We start from the raw sequence: 16,747 nt of genomic DNA on the forward strand, positions 1-16,747 counted from the left end.
GCAGAACAAAAGATTATACAATCAAAAGAAAATGAAAAACGGGACTTGGAAGAAAAAACCCTATTAAATATCAAGCAAAACCCCAAACTATTATACTCATAGCGAAGAAGATGAATAAAAGAAGAATATAGAAAATAGGCCCTCTGAGAATTGAAGGGAGATTAATTAAACGAATGAAAAAAGGAAATTTGCAACCATACTGGCAGAAACGATATAAGAGAGAATTCACCCCTAGAATAGATAATGAAGATAAGATATAGAAGTAAGGGAAGTTAAAATATTTAGTGAATATTTAGCTGACATAGAAATTAATGAAGCTGATATTGTGCAGGCAATTAATGAAATTAAAAATGGAGCTGCTGCAGGGCCGGATGGAGTCCCTGCTATTTTGTTAAAGAAAGTAGTTCATTCTATCGCAAAGCACTTGCAATATTATTAAGACAAAGTGTAGATACAGGCAAGATTTATGATGAGCACAAATTAGCATATATCACCCCTACTTTCAAAAGTGGATCAAGACTAGAGGCAAGTAATTATAGGCCTGTGAGTCTAACATCACATATTATGAAAGTGTATGAAAGGGTAATGAAGAAAAATATTATGAAACATTTAATAAAAAATAATTTGTTTAATATAGGACAACACGGTTTCGTACCGGAAAAAGTACACAAACCCAACTGTTAGTCCACCGTGAGAACATATTCAAAAATATGAAAAGCGGAAATGAAACAGATGTGGTTTATCTAGACTTTGCAAAGCTTTTGACAAAGTAGACCATAATATATTAGCAAAGAAAATTAGAAAACACAATATCGTAGATAAAGTAGGAAGATGGTTAAAAGAATTTTTACACAACAGAAAACAGATAGTTATTGCAAACGATGAGAAATCGGATGAAACCAAGGTAATATCCGGTGTGCCACAAGGTACGGTGCTGCTGCAATATTGTTTGTTAATTATGATTGGAAGAAACATAGATACAGTAATGTTAAGGATTCGGGAGTGAGTAGTTTCGCTGATGACACAAGAATAAGTAGAGAAATTACTTGTGATGAAGATAGGAACGCTCTACAAAGAGACCTTAAACAAAGTATTATGATTGGGCAGAGGTAAATAGGATGGTATTTAACTCTGATAAATTTGAATCAAATTAAAATTATGGAGACAGAGAAGGAAAGCTATATGCATATAGGGGACCTAATAATGAGACAATCACAAATAAGGAAGCAGTTAAAGACCTTGGTGTGATGATGAATAGGAACATGTTTATGCAATGATCAAAATAGCAATTCTGTTGGCAAAATGTAAAGCAAAAATGGGAATGTTGTTACGGCACTTCAAAACAAGAAAAGCTGAACACATGATTATGCTTTATAAAACATATGTTCGTAGTCCACTTGAATATTGCAATATGATATGGTACCCACACTATCAAAAGGATATTGCACAAATAGAGAGTGTACAAAGGTCCTTTACAGCTAGAATAGAAGAAGTTAAGGACCTAGACTACTGGGAAAGACTACAATCCTTTAAAATTAAATTAGATAGTGCTAGAAAAGGAGAAGAGAACGCTACATGATAATTCAGGCATGGAAACAGATAGAAGGAATAACAGAAAATATCATGGAACTAAAAATATCAGAAAGAGCAAGCAGAGGTAGATTAATAGTGCCCAAAACTATACCAGGAAAAATAAGGAAAGCACACAGGACATTAATCCACTACGCACCAGCATCGATAATGCAGCGTCTATTCAATGCGTTGCCAGCTCATCTGAGGAATATATTAGGAGTGAGCGTAGATGTGTTTAAGAATAAGCTCGACAAATATCTAAACTGCATCCCAGACCATCCAAGATTGGAAGATGCAAAATATACCGGAAGATGTACTAGCAACTCTCTGGTAGACATTAGAGGCGCCTCACACTGAGGGACCTGGGGCAACCCGAACGAACTGTAAGGTCTGTAAGGTAAGGTCTCTCTCTTTCTCTTCCCTATTCCAGTTCTTTTAAGGTCAAGTGATCACTTCACGTTTCCAAAGTATGAAAATGTCTTTCCTCTGAAGTGATGTGAGCGATGAGCGAAGGCTTCCAATGCCTACGCACCGAAGAAAGGTGAGAGATCTTTGCTTCATTTGACAAATGACCCACCAAAGGCTGATGAGGGGCTGTTTGATTCCAGTTGGAACAAAGACAGGTTCCTTCAACCGTAATGTCATAATTTCTATCAGCTGCTCTTCCTCCCTTCATCTCCCCCACTTTCCCTCTCCCCCATCCATTCTAAGTCGCCCTCCTCCTTTCCATTTCCCAACTCTTTTTCATTCTCCTCCTTTCTTGAAAATATTTGGATTCTATTCTTTCATTATTTCGTTTAGTGTTTTGTTTACTCCGCACCCCACCCCGCCCCGCCCCACCCCCAACCCTCGTTGTATCTTTTTTCCGTCTTCAGTCCGTCTTAGTGCTACTTTCCATCATGTATTTCTATTTCCTTTCCTTCGACCCTTTCTTCCTCCTCCTCCCCTCCTCCTCCTCCCCCTTCCCTCCTCCTCCTCCTCCTCTCTCGCAATTAATAAGCCAAAGGAGCTGTCTGTTATTTTCTTATTCCTGCTGGCAGAAGCGTGATTTATGGGTGCGAAATTTACACGCTAAACCTAATCATTGCGGCAACTGTTTTAGGAAGTTGTAAATCACGCGCCCGATAGGAAAGACCACAGTTGAAAGACCTTATGATGATGCCGCTGATTTACTGCTCTTTTGTGCAGCGTCGAGGACTGAAGGAACAAAAAAAAAAAAAAAAAAAAAAAAAAAAAACGAATGAAAGAAAAAAGGAAAGGAAAGAAATTGGAAGCGAAAAATATCACTCCACGTCTCTGAATCTTCTGTCATTTGTTTCACGCTGAGAGAGAGAGAGAGAGAGATAGACGGCGTCATGGATTTTGAAAATGTTTCTCTCTCTCTCTCTCTCTCTCTCATATATATATATATATATATATATATATATATATTATATAATATATATATATATATATATACGTATATATACTGTGTAGGTATTTGACCTTTTTTTATTGTCCTTTGTGTTTGTCACTCTCTCAAGAACTGTAGTTGGGTTTTTAACAGTTAGCCAAATTCGTTTTTACCAATAACCACAATAACCCTATTGTGTTCTTTCGTGGCGCTCTTATACGTGAAATTGCATACTTTTTAAATTGGGCAGCGAGTGTGAATTTTACCTCTCCTGAATGATTACGTTTATAAATTAATTGTTTTCCTGTTACATTTGATCTTTTCTGAGGAGATTTAAGAGTATCCATTCATTTATCTCTCTCTCTCTCTCTCTCTCTCTCTCTCTCTCTCTCTCTCGTTTAGAAAGCTTTTCGGATAGTTATTTCGATATAGACAGCTGTTACAACGATGGCCTTTAACTTGATGTTTGTCAATTGGGCTCGAATTAATTTGCATAAGATTATATCTAATAACGATGGTCGATAAACTCATAAATCTTAATCTAGAAAAATCGACGAATGTTGGTTTTAAGATACTTTTTGGGTTGAACTTTTGACATTCTCATTTTTTTCTGTATTTCTTCATTACGTAAATCCATATTTTTTATGTTATAGGAAGTGTTGCATTGAACTTCAAATTTTTTTTTATAGTCTCGTTTTATATATATATATATATATATATATATATATATATATATATATATATATATATATATATATATATATATACATAGATATATATATATATATATATATATAAAATATATACATAGATATATATATATATATATATATATATAAAACGAGACTAAAAAAAAAAAACGTGATGCTATGTATAAATAAAGGTTTCTTTGCCACGAAGGAAAAAATGAAAAAGCGACATAGCCGAGTACTTTCGGTCCTGCTCGGACCCTTTACTTAAGTAAAGGGTCCGAACAGGACCGAAAGTACTCGGCTATTTCGCTTTTTCATTTTTTCCTTCGTGGCAAGAAATAACCTTTATATATATATATATATATATATATATATATATATATATATATATATAAAGACAAATTCCATGAAGGAAATAGAAACAATGCAGTTCTGCAATGCCTTTCGACTTCTTGTCTTTTACTTAGCTAGCAGACTGAAGAAATATAAAATTAAGTTTTTTAAAATAATTCGTATAAATTGCAGATGGGAATTACAAAGGAAAAGTACCTAGAATCAACAACAATTGATGAATTAGGAAACAGACTAAAACAATATATATATATATATATATATATATAATATAGTATCTTATATATATATATATATATATATATATATATATATATTAATATACATAAGATATATATATATATATACATAGGATATATATATATATATATATATATATATAATATATATATATCTAGTATATATATATTGTTTTTAGTCTGTTTCCTAATTCATCAATTGTGTTGAATTCTAGTACTTTTCCTTTGTAATTCCCATCTGTTTATTTATACGAATTATTTTAAAAACTAATTTTATATTTCTTCAGTCTGCTAGCTAAGTAAAAGACAAGAAGTCGAAAAGGCATTGCAGAACTGCATTGTTTCTATTTCCTTCATGGAATTTGTCTTTATATATATATATATATATATATATACATATATATATATATATATATATATATATATATATATATAAAGGTTATTTCTTGCCACGAAGGAAAAAATGAAAAAGCGAAATAGCCGAGTACTTTCGGTCCTGTTCGGACCCTTTACTTAAGTAAAGGGTCCGAGCAGGACCGAAAGTACTCGGCTATGTCGCTTTTTCATTTTTTCCTTCGTGGCAAAGAAACCTTTATTTATACATAGCATCACGTTTTATATACTTCGTGATCAAGTTATTCTTATTATATATATATATATATATATATATATCTATATATATATATATATAATTATATATAATATAATATATATTATAATCTCCAAACGAATCTTTTCCATTGTCAAGGAAAGACTTTGTGATGTAGGTTCTGAGAAGTGTTTTTCTGCTGCAGTCCTGCGCGACAATACGAAAGTGTAAGCCGAGTAAACATTAAATTTTCGAGATTTTATTGCCTTAGAGAAATTTTTTTTATCCAGGTAAACAATCAAAAACTAAGTTTCAGTGGCCTGTGCATCCACGCATGGCTGATTAGTATTGATATTCCTTTTAGACAATTTATTGCCTAGTCTGACCGTGTTTCTTTTTTTCTGTCTCGCCCGCAGGTAAGAAAGTCTGTGTGATGGGCTGCGCCACCCGTCGTATGCCAAGGAACATCCAAACAGTGAGTGTCTATAAGGGTGATAAACTCCTTCTGTTACTGTGCGTCAGTGGCCTTGGCTGTGGATCCCCCATTGATACATGTTCTGTCTTTTTTTCAGCTTTTTTTTTATTTCCCTTTCAGAAACCAAATAACGAGATATGAAAAATGATGTGTAGGTTTAAGTCTTGTCTTAAGGTCTGATTGGAACGGAGACCCGGCCCTGAGTAAAAGGGGGGGTGAGATTTGTATAGAATATAGTCTGTGTGGAAGATGGATCTTCTCCTTTAGTTCTCCTTTAGAGCTGTGTCATATATTCATAAATGAATGGAAAGGTATTTTAGCATGGATAGGAATGCATAAGTAACTATGTGACCACTTTAGTGGAAAGTATTTGGTGATCACAATGAAATTATCTATATACTACATAAAAGTGGATGTATGTATGTGCCACATACACTTTGACACACATTGAGCAATTTGAACCAAACTTGGTATACATATAATTTAGCATCTGGGAAAGAATACTGTGGGGGTCAGACATCACTGGCACCAAAGGGAATTTTTGTGGGGCTAGTGGGAAAGGGGTGAAAAGTAAAAAAATAAATAAACTGAAAGCAACAGATAGTAGTGTCTAATCCATAGTTTTTGGGGTAGCTGAGATTAATAGTGACACTCCTGATGCCCTTCAAGCCCAAGTTCAGCCCCAATGGAGGAAGGGGGGGGCGAGGAAAAGGGCTGGGAAAGGGGTGACATAAAAATAATCGAAAATGACAGATATTAGAGTGTAATCCATATTTTTCAAGATCACCGAGATGAATAGTGACATTCCTGATGCCCTTGAAGTCCAAGGTCAACCCCAATGGGAGGGGAGTGTTAAAAAGGGGTGGGAATGTGGTGACATGTAAAAATAACCTAAATTGACAGATATTAACATCTAATCCTTAGTTTTTGAGGTCGCTGAGATGAATAGTGACACTCCTGATGCCCGTCAAGTCCAAGTTCAGCACTGATAGGAAAAGGGATGAGAAGAGGATGACATGTAAAAATAACCAAAAACGACAGATACTAGTGTCTAATCCATATTTTTCAAGGTCACTGAGGTGAATAGTAACACTTCCAATGCCCTTTAAGTCCAAGTCCAGCCCCAGTAGGAAGGGGGGATGAGAGAGGGTGGGAAGGGGATAACTTGTAAATATAATCGAATACAACAAGTACTAGTGCTTAATTTGTAGTTTTCAAGGCCACTGAGATGAACAGTAACACTCCCAATGCCCTTTAAGTCCAAGTTTAGCCCTGACAGGGATGAGGGGTGAGAAATAAAATATCAGAAATGAGGGATATTAGTATCTAATCCACAGTTTTTGAGGTCGCTGGAATGAACAGACACACTCCTGGTGCCCTTCAAGTCCAAGTTTAGTCCCTATAGGAATGGAGGTGAGAATTGGTGAAATACAAAATGTCAAAAATGCTGAGCAATGTAACTGAAGCAACTATCATAACAGGAAAGGGAGAGAGAGAGAGACTTAGTTTATCAGTTGTCACTCAGTTTTCCCAGGCAGTGCCGGCCGGATTGGTCAGCTAGTATTTATATAAAACCTGATCAGATGTTTGATTCACTCCATGAAAATTAACATTTTTCTCATGTTTGGTGGCATTTTTATTCATTTTCAGATCTCATAAATAAAACTTTTTCCTTCCATAAATGTATCGTAAAACTTGAAATGATAAAAGGTGACTCTCTCTCTCTCTCTCTCTCTCTCTCTCTCTCTCTCTCTCTCTCTCTCTCTCTCTCTCTCTCTCCTTTCAGTTTTACTTCAGAAAACCATAAATATTGAAGAAGTAAATTTAAAAAGTTTTCTGTGGAAATCTCGACACTGCCGAGGTTTAGGGAGCTGTGTATGTCAGAAGAGAAGATTCTTTCTTTCATCTTTTTCGTTCCTATCTATCTCGTTTTTTCATCCCTTTTCGTCCTCTTCCTCGCGTTCAGTTTTTCTCTCATTTTGTAGGTTTATTATTTCATTTTGTAGGTGTATTATTATTGTTATTATTATTAGTCATTTTTCATTCTGTCTTTCGTCGTTTATTTCCAACTAGTGACCTGTTTTAGGAGAATTATTCATCTTTATCATGGTCCGTAAAATTGCTTTTTTGTTGTTTTTTTTCTGTTTATTAAAAATCTAGTGTTAAATTTTACCCTCAGATGAAAATCCTCATATGGTCACAGAACGAGTACAAGGTAATATGTTGGTTTCCTTCCCTTTGAAGTAAATTTAAAATACCTCACATTTCACCACATTCACAGAGGTCGAATTATTATAATTTTCTCCGTAGGTGGCATTCCTTCATTGCACCTCATGAGGATCACTGTAGACAATGCTGAAGGGTGTTTGCAATGTCTCTTTGACCCCTTTGAAAGTGTTTCCATTTGTCAGCCTGTAACTACACTTCCTTTCCCGATTCCTTTCTTCAGCCTTGCTGTTCAACCTCCTCTTTGTGCAACTGGGGTTTTATCCCAGTCACACCTTTACTTACATCCGTGTAATTCATCTTTGCTTTCTGGATCTCTATCTTGCTGTCCAACTACTTCAACTCCATCTTTCACTGTCTAAAGCGCCGAATGGCCGATACTGCCTCAGTGCTTGGCATGACAACCAGAAATTAATAAAATAAATTATGATACGATAAAGTTTCTCAACTTTGTCTTGAGTTCTAATAATAATAATAATAATAATAATAATAATAATAATAATAATATTAGTGATATTACGCGGGTACGTGGTGCATTTCGTGATTTATTATTTATTCGTCACGTGAAAATGGAGAGAGATCACATTCACGTAAAAGCTTTATAGATATATGGGGCTGTTCAAAGCAGCCACGGGCCTAAGTTTCATACATAGCGTAATCGCCTTCAACCCAAGGCCCTCAGAAACCAAAATGATGAATGTCTTTCCATTTCCGTATGCTTCATGTTTTAAAATATTGGATATTTCTGTTACATAAAGTGAGTCGATTTTAATTTTGAGCAGGGCGTCCGGTAAAATCCTGCCGGCATTATCAGAATCATTGCACACCAACCATCACTTAATATCAATAAATTAATATCATCATATTATTTTCAGAAATATTTCATTGTCCGGGAAAAATGGACAATTGTTCGTTATATTTCTATCGGAGAGAGGTTCTCTTGGTTATTTTCTGATATTACAGGAGCTCTGTAATCACAGAATCGGTTGTTTGGGAAAGATTAATTTAATAAAAGCAAAACGTAGAGCTGAGGATATCTTACGAAGTACAAACCATCAGCGCGAGGGAATATTGCTGCGTCAAAATTGAGCATTTGGTGCGGTCATTATCGTGGGTCATCTCATTGTGATGGACACGCCGCCCCGTCTGCCCTCGTATTGGTTGCTTAATCGCTGTTCGCTGCAAATATACCTTTATGCCAGCAGCGGTGATTGTAACGTGTGTTTTTCTTCTGACCAGAAGAAAGTTCCTCTACTGGAATGGGTCAGTGCTTAGCACTCGTGAAAAAAGATGCCTTATTACCCACTCGTGTGAGTTATAGATAATATCGATCTAGTGTGGTTGGTGGTTGCATCACCCCCCCCCCCCCCCCCCTCCCACACTGTGTAAGTGTTTGTGCGTTTGTATGCGTGTGTGTGTGTATTCTCATGGAATTCTGTTTTATATGATCATTTCTTGCGTTATCAAGATATTAAGAGGTAAGTACGCGATTGCCCCTTACCATTCCATAAAACAATATTGGCCAGTATTGCGATTCATCATTGCGTAGCCCCTATGTAAGAAGCCACAGTTCTTCTGTAATGCCTACCATTCCCTGCAAATGATGTCACACTGCAAGGGGTCTCATCCATCTATCCGGGAAGGAAAGGAAAAAACAAATAGGAGGGAAAAAATTTGCTCTTCATTTTTGTGTCGCAATTGGCTCACATTAGGAGATATATGTCGTCCATAGCGGGATCTTTTTTTCTGTTGCCTTTCTGTCTACATTTTTGAAGGACCGTGTTTGTAATCATGCAATGGTTATTGGCGTTTGTGTCTCGCCCAGATACGGTAAGAATGACCGTTATCGTTTCAGTGATCTGGCCTCTTTAAAATTCATGTGATGGACGGGCGCAGCTCTAAATTCCCTTTTTTTTCTTCTTTTTTCTTCTTTTTTTCTTTTTTTTTCTTTCCTTTCCTTTCTCTTGGATGGCAGAGGGAGTGCTTCGAAGCGTCGGCCAGCACAAGTGCCGGCAGGAGAGCGCCTGTTTGTATGTATACAGCATGTATATTTTGTCTAATATACCTATATATGTAATTATATTTTTTTTTCTTCAAAATTACCAGGTAGCCCTCTTGTGTAAATTAACTCATTTGAAAGACAAATATTAATTCCTTTGAACTCATTAGCTAGGGAGCACAACGTTTAGCAATACTGTTTTAAGACATTTTACGCAAATCTCGGAATAAATTGATTTTCCTAAATTTTTTTTACTAATCTTAAAACTTCTACTGGGGTCCAAAAATCGAATTCGGGTATAATTTGGCATTAATCCAAAGGGGAATCTTTGTATTATTTATCGCTATAAAATATTAATGAATACATATACTTTCCATCTAATGATGATAATGTACCCAGTAACTCTTTACTTATTAAAATAAAATCATAATTCCGAGGACCCGAAGCCACACCACAAATCAAGAGAATGGAAGGTTCCATTAAAGCATATGAGTATAAGAATGTTTGTATTATTGTATTCGCGCGCATATATATTGTATACGTATACGTATATACATTATATATATATATATATATATATATATATATATATATATATCTATATATATCAATATATATATATATATATATAAATAAGATAATATATATATAGAAATATATATATATAATATATATATAATATATATAGATAGATATATATTAATATATATATATATATATATATATATATATATATAGATAGATATATAGATATATATATAAATAAAGATATATAATATATATATAAATATAATATATATATAAATTAATTAATTATAATATACATTAACAAACTTCGTTAGACTCGTATGCTGTAATGCAACCTTTCATTCTTTTCATATGTGGTGTGCCTGCAAGTCTTTATAATTATGATTGTATTTTAATAAGTGCAATATATATAGTATAACCCTCTCTCTCTCTCTCTCTCTCTCTCTCTCTCTCTCTCTCTCTCTCTCTCTCTCTCTCTCTGTTCTGGATAATCATACCTTTGGAACATACCTGATTTGCTGGGTTCCAATATGTTAGATACTCTCATATATTTTACCAATATGCCTTCGGAGATTGCGTGAATCGACTAAGTGTATATGTTGGTATATCATTAGCTAGGTATTAGTTTTCTGCTTTGCATATGTGGCCGCATTTTTGTTGCGTTTATTTCTAATCATTAAGTTTTATCTTTATGTAAACCCCTAAAGATTCACCACGTCCTTTTGTCCCAAGTTTTTTTACTTATTTTTTTTTCATTCGTCCATGTATGACTGTATGCACTGTATTTACTTATACAATAATTGTGCTAATGCATGCATATGTATATTGTGTCGCCAGTGCTTAGGGCCTAACCGTTCACTTTCCCTCCAATCGTCGAATCCATTATGTTGCTTCAATCATAATAAAACCTCCGGTAAGTACCTTATGTATCAAAAGTATCGGATTCCAATCGCTTACTCGGAAGGCTATTCCGAGGCGAGGTATAGACGATCGAAACATTCATGACATCGCCTCTCTCTCTCTCTCTCTCTCTCTCTCTCTCTCTCTCTCTCTTTCGTAGGCTATATATATATATATATATATATATATATATATATATATATATATATATATATATATATATATATATATATGTGTGTATGTGTGTATATTTGTAGTATATGTCTGTGTGTTTGTTAATTAAGTTAACCCTTTTCCTCACGAAACTTGTCGAAATATATCGAAATGATTTCATGATTATTGAGCAGTATGAAGAAGTGAAAGAGCATGTGCTGTCATCATGCACCACAGAAATCATGAGTTTTTATCATGATGATGGGAGTAAGAAAGAACATTTATTGAAATACGTTTAACATATCAGAGATTCTTTATTGGTGCCAATATTGAGAACTGAATGCCTCTAGAATGCCATGAAAATGTTACGAAATTTATGCAATTTTCATTTCTGTCTGACATGGTAGTATATATTCCTGAACGGTCGTAGTAACATCATTATCATAGCAAAATCCACTCCTCTTCGCACTTAAGTCCCGCCCACTGCTTACGTCACCGCAATTCCTTGAAGCTGAGTGGCTGGCAGTGGTTCTTTTCATCTTCATTAATTTTGCAATAGTTATTTTACCTAAATAATGCAAGTTCTGTAAGTTCTGCTGATTACCAAAAATCATAATACGAATTTTCCTGAAAATGGTAAAAAAATAGGAAAATATGAATGAAGTCAGGAATGTTCACCTGAACCACGGAGGTAAAACAACGAATCGGTGCACTTGAATTACAGGACAATGATAATTACCGTCTGATATTGTCAAACGTCTTCACCATTTTATATGTAAACACAAAGATTCTCTTTGAGGATCTACGTAGGCTGTTATTTCATAATATCAGGAAATTTTACTACATTATAATAGTCAAACAATCTATTTCATTGCAATCGTTAAAAAATCCGGTGGAATGGGAAGCGGCGACTGCATTCTACAAAACCAGAATAGGCTTTAGTTACTGTTTGATGGGCTATACGAGCCATACTGGCTATAATTTGCTGACAATTTTCCTAAGGACATTATCTTATTTCGAAATAGTAGGATAATAAAAAAAAACCACGTAGACCTATAATTTACAATGTCCTTTTGTCGGTTTACGCAGATCATCACCTTTCCATTATAGGCCTATCTTATATTCAGCCGTTTTATTGTGCGTCCTTGTGTGTTGTTATTCTTGTTGTTTGTTGTAAGAATTATCGGCCTGCTTTTGTCATTTGAAATTTAGTCATTTGATTGAATTAAAAGTAATCGAGATCTTAATGAATATAGTCTACGCCAGAACGTTCTCCTAACAACAGAGAGAGAGAGAATTTGCTGACTCTTAGGTAACCTTTTGTCTAACAGGGTAATCTACAAGAATGTCCTCAGAATCGAATGATTCATGGGCTACTCGCAGACTGGTTTGGGACATCTCATACATAACTTTTCCAGCTATCATTTGTTTTTGTCTTATTTCGCTAAGTATCTTATGATGCCTTCCTACCATAGCCTCCATTTTCATAGAAATGCTATAGCAGCCTTATATTTACTCGTCACAGTAATATGATTTTTTTATCCCGTTTGTAAATATATCATTAATATAATTCATGGAGAGCAGTTCGATAGTTGCGTGTAAGGTTGAGATAGCCTTATGATGGTCTGTGTGTACCATAGGCTACATGCCCACAAATTTTGCTTGTATACTTTGTGGAATGCGTGGCGTTACATTCACTATGGCCATCGACGCAAGCACACACGTTTATGTGCGCAAGCTTATACGTGTACATTTCACTGTATGTATATACTACATTATATGTCATGGGGTCAGAGCTACTGTATTAATTAAAAGCTACTCTATTTCCAACAGATGTGGCTAGAAAACTATTTGAAATATAAAATGGATGAGTAGGCCCATGCCCTGTCATTTTCTTTAAATGTAAGAATTTCATTGTAAGCCTATGCCGTGTCATTGCCTCAAAACATAAGAATCTGATGTGTAGGCCTAATTTCACAATGATATTAACATTCGACATGCAGGATTATGTTGACTTAATCCCCTAATATCGGAACGGCTGCATTTCAGTTAATGTAGACTCTGGAATCGTTTACGTAGTCTGACACCAATTGAAACGAAGGAAAAAAAATGCAAGATGCCTATATATTTAGGCTGGGCATGATAAAAAAAATGCTGAGACAGAATGAGTCAAGATCTTCGTAATGGTATATAGCTTAATAAATCTTTTATCGGAGATATCATTTGCATACTTTACAACTCCGGGAACTCAAAAATATGTGGTGTCATCATTCATGCACTGAGCTCTACATTGCCGAACGAAGTCAAATCTGTACTGGTCATCATTTGGACTGTTAACTAGTGTGACGTCATTCTCCTTTCGAGAGCTAGCCAATCACTGGCATGCAAAGAGCCCTGTAAACTTTTGGTTTTGTATTAATTTTTGGTCGTAGTATTTTGGAAATTGATTATAGGATGTTATTAAGTTTTATTATTGTTATTATTATTATTATTACTGTGTAGGTTTTACTGGTTCTTGATGTTCCCTTTGAATGTTTAAGTAGACTGCATAAGTCTGTTTTTTTTCCTTTGAAGAGATGATTGTAACCATAGAGTTGTGGGGCAGTAGTGTGTGGCGTAACGTCTTGACGCTTTCGATCAGTGAAATTTTATCAGAAACTTTACATTTACAATCATCCAATTATAAGCTTTTTGAAAATTTGTGATTTAATCGACAAGAGAATGTATTTAAGTACAAAGAAATCCTTCGAGCCAGCCCCGTGAGATCTGATAATCAGCACAGTAGAGTGGTATAAATATTTTAGTATTAATAATAATTAAAGAGGCATTACCGAAGTTTTGGTTTTCGATGGATATACTTTGTGTATAACATTTGTAGCAAACTTGCACCAAATCGTAACCGTCGTGTCAGTCACGGCGGATCTATTATAGTCAACAGAGTTTTTGCATCAGTAGCTTGTTAACCATCTGCCTTAGATAAGCTACTCTGCTAAGAATCACGCAAAAACGTTCTTGTCTACGGCCACATTCAGTTTTGTAAAAGAAAAAAAAAAATTAACAGAAGTTACTGCACCCGGTTTCATCTTGTACGTCGTATGTAAATGCCATTTAAGATTTTGTTCTTTACCCATTTTTTATGTTTCCTAAGGGCATTTTGACCCCACTGTTTGCTTTTCTTTCAGCTACCTTTACACGCACGCACACACACATGCATACATACATACATTAACATATATATATATATATATATATATATATATATATATATATGTATGTAATATATGTATATATATCCTCTTTTTCTTTTGACAGCACTGGCAATGCCTAACCTGTTGCCACAGCTGGAACGACAGTGTGGATGCTGGTTGGGGTTCCCCTTCTCTTTGCTGAGGACTTTTGTTATTGGATTAACAAATTTTGTTAGCCACTTGTGTCATTTACTTTTCCGCCCCCGTTTCCCCTTCTCAGCGCAATATTTAGCCAGTCTCGCCAATGGATTCTGTAACAGCCTCTCTATGTTTTCGGATTGGCTGCATTTATATCAGGTTATATTAAATTGTTTGTTAGAGGATCCGTGAAATATTTACATATGTGAGATGCAACCTGAGTGTTGTGGATTTGTTCTTCGGAGAATGAATATGAGAACGCGATTCTGAAAGTGCCTCAAGAACTTCAAGCAAGTGCTTCTGAAATGATTTGTGGATATAATCAAAGTCACATACAGGACTTTCGTTGCTTTTGTGTAATGGCTTTGAGTTGCAATTTGAATCATTCCCATTTAGATTTTAGTTACTTATGGCATCGAAGTATGTTTCATTTGTTCATGGTGTATAGTGTATGCATTCTCTCTCACATTCACAATCTCAGACACACTGTGCGCGCGCACACACATACACACTTGTATAAGAACGTTATATAAGATATGGACGGAGTATATGGACAAAGAATCGTATTTAAGCCTAATAACACCTTTTAAGAATATCCAATATATATATGGAATTTTCTTCCAAAAGCGAACGCTGAAGAATGCTTTTAAGATTTTCTTATCAGAGTATGAAAACTTTTTCTAAAACACCCTATAAGAATTGTGATTCATTTCTTTTGCGCAAGAAAATTTAAGAATGATATATTATAGATTAGATAAAAAAAAATAATCGGATCTGGCCAAATGAAAACTCGCATAGAATTAGAAATCCTTTATAAACTGCGTTAATATCGCTAACGAATGAAAATAATATTGATTTCAACTGACGTTGCTATAGAATATTTTTGCCTACGCCTCAGTGGCGTGATCGGTATCGGGCATCCAATGAGGTGTTACAGATGTGTATTTCTGGTGATAGAAATTCACTTTCGACGTGGTTCGGAAGTCACGTAAAGCCGTTGGTCCTGCTGCTGAATAACCTCTGGTTCCATGCAACGTAAAAACACCATACAAATAAACAAACAATAGAATATTTTTGCCCTCATTTTGCAAGATGATATTCGAAACTGAAGGATCTTGGTCAGTCATTCTAAATGTCCTTTGCCTCTCCTCGGTTTATCCAGACCTGAGATTGTCCTAGTCAGGTGGACCTCACCTGTAATGATACTGAAATATTTGAATACATTGAAATGTGGTGTTCTTTGTAATCCCGTTTATTGCCATCGTACATAGTTTGCTTTCCTTGTCTATATAAGCTGTTGATCATATATATATATATATATATATATATATATATATATATATATGTATATATATATGGAGATGAACACATGGGAACTGAATTCGATATAATACAGATCGCCCATAACACAAGAGATGGTAGACTTTCCAACGTTATGTATCGGAAACTAATTTTCTCATCAGTGGATGAATTATTATGAATTTTGTCGGATGAAACGAGTCATTTTTATATGTTCATAGATATTAAACCAGAAGTATCGTTTAATATTCGAGTCACTGTACCTAGGGAGTAACATTAACCCCAAAGGGGAATTAGTACCTATAATTGAAAAGTGCTTCGTCACCATTGAGATTCGAACCGCGGTTTGATTTAGAAACAACGATGTACATAGAGTTCCAGCACTTAAGAATTATAATTCCCATAGATTAAAGTTATTCCAGTCGTGTAGTGATTTGGATAATGTGGCTTAGTATTTCATATTATGCTAGCACAGTTATTCCTGAACATAGGAAATAAAGTTTGGGAGAAAAGTCCAGTAGTATCGGTTATCCCTGTAGTTGCCTGCGCCCCCAGCTCCCCAATCCCCTCACTCACTTTTCTGTAGCATTAAGGACCCCCAGCGGATATGCTAAAACCAAGTAGAGTTGCCAAGCATTGCGTTTCTAGAAAACACGGCGCTGAACATTGGTGGTTTCCTTCTATCCAAGAAATAAAGGAGCGCAAGGAAGATCTACGCATAATCAACAGGGTCTTTCATCAATATAATTTGGAATTTATCTTTTTGCCGAGATAGACGGGATCGTTAAGTTTCGCTTGTCAGCGAGATTTGAGCGATATGGCGTAAGGAGGCAGGTGGTGTCCGCTTACTTCCTTTCCCCGATGCCTTTAGCGTCCTTTTCCGCCATGCTTATTTACTACGGTTGCCACCAGTTCCAATTTTCATTTCCCCCTTCCTTCGTCGTT

At 35.3% G+C, this 16,747-nt stretch overlaps 1 protein-coding gene across 5 annotated transcripts in view; it reads left to right on the forward strand.

The window, feature by feature from the left end:
• The window catches only part of LOC135222007 (forkhead box protein O-like), a 726,710-nt gene that overhangs the window by 445,214 nt on the left and 264,749 nt on the right, over positions 1 to 16,747 (forward strand). For 2 of the 5 annotated variants that reach the window (XM_064260128.1, XM_064260129.1), the window contains exon 5: positions 5,253 to 5,311. The exons of the other annotated variants lie outside the window; for them this stretch is intronic. In XM_064260128.1, the coding sequence (XP_064116198.1) occupies positions 5,253 to 5,311 (59 nt within the window). The remainder of the gene's footprint in view (positions 1 to 5,252; positions 5,312 to 16,747) is intronic. 5 annotated transcript variants of the gene reach the window in all.

The sequence above is a fragment of the Macrobrachium nipponense genome, chromosome 3, assembly GCF_015104395.2.
Source record: "Macrobrachium nipponense isolate FS-2020 chromosome 3, ASM1510439v2, whole genome shotgun sequence".
In the NCBI taxonomy this organism is placed as follows: domain Eukaryota; kingdom Metazoa; phylum Arthropoda; class Malacostraca; order Decapoda; family Palaemonidae; genus Macrobrachium; species Macrobrachium nipponense.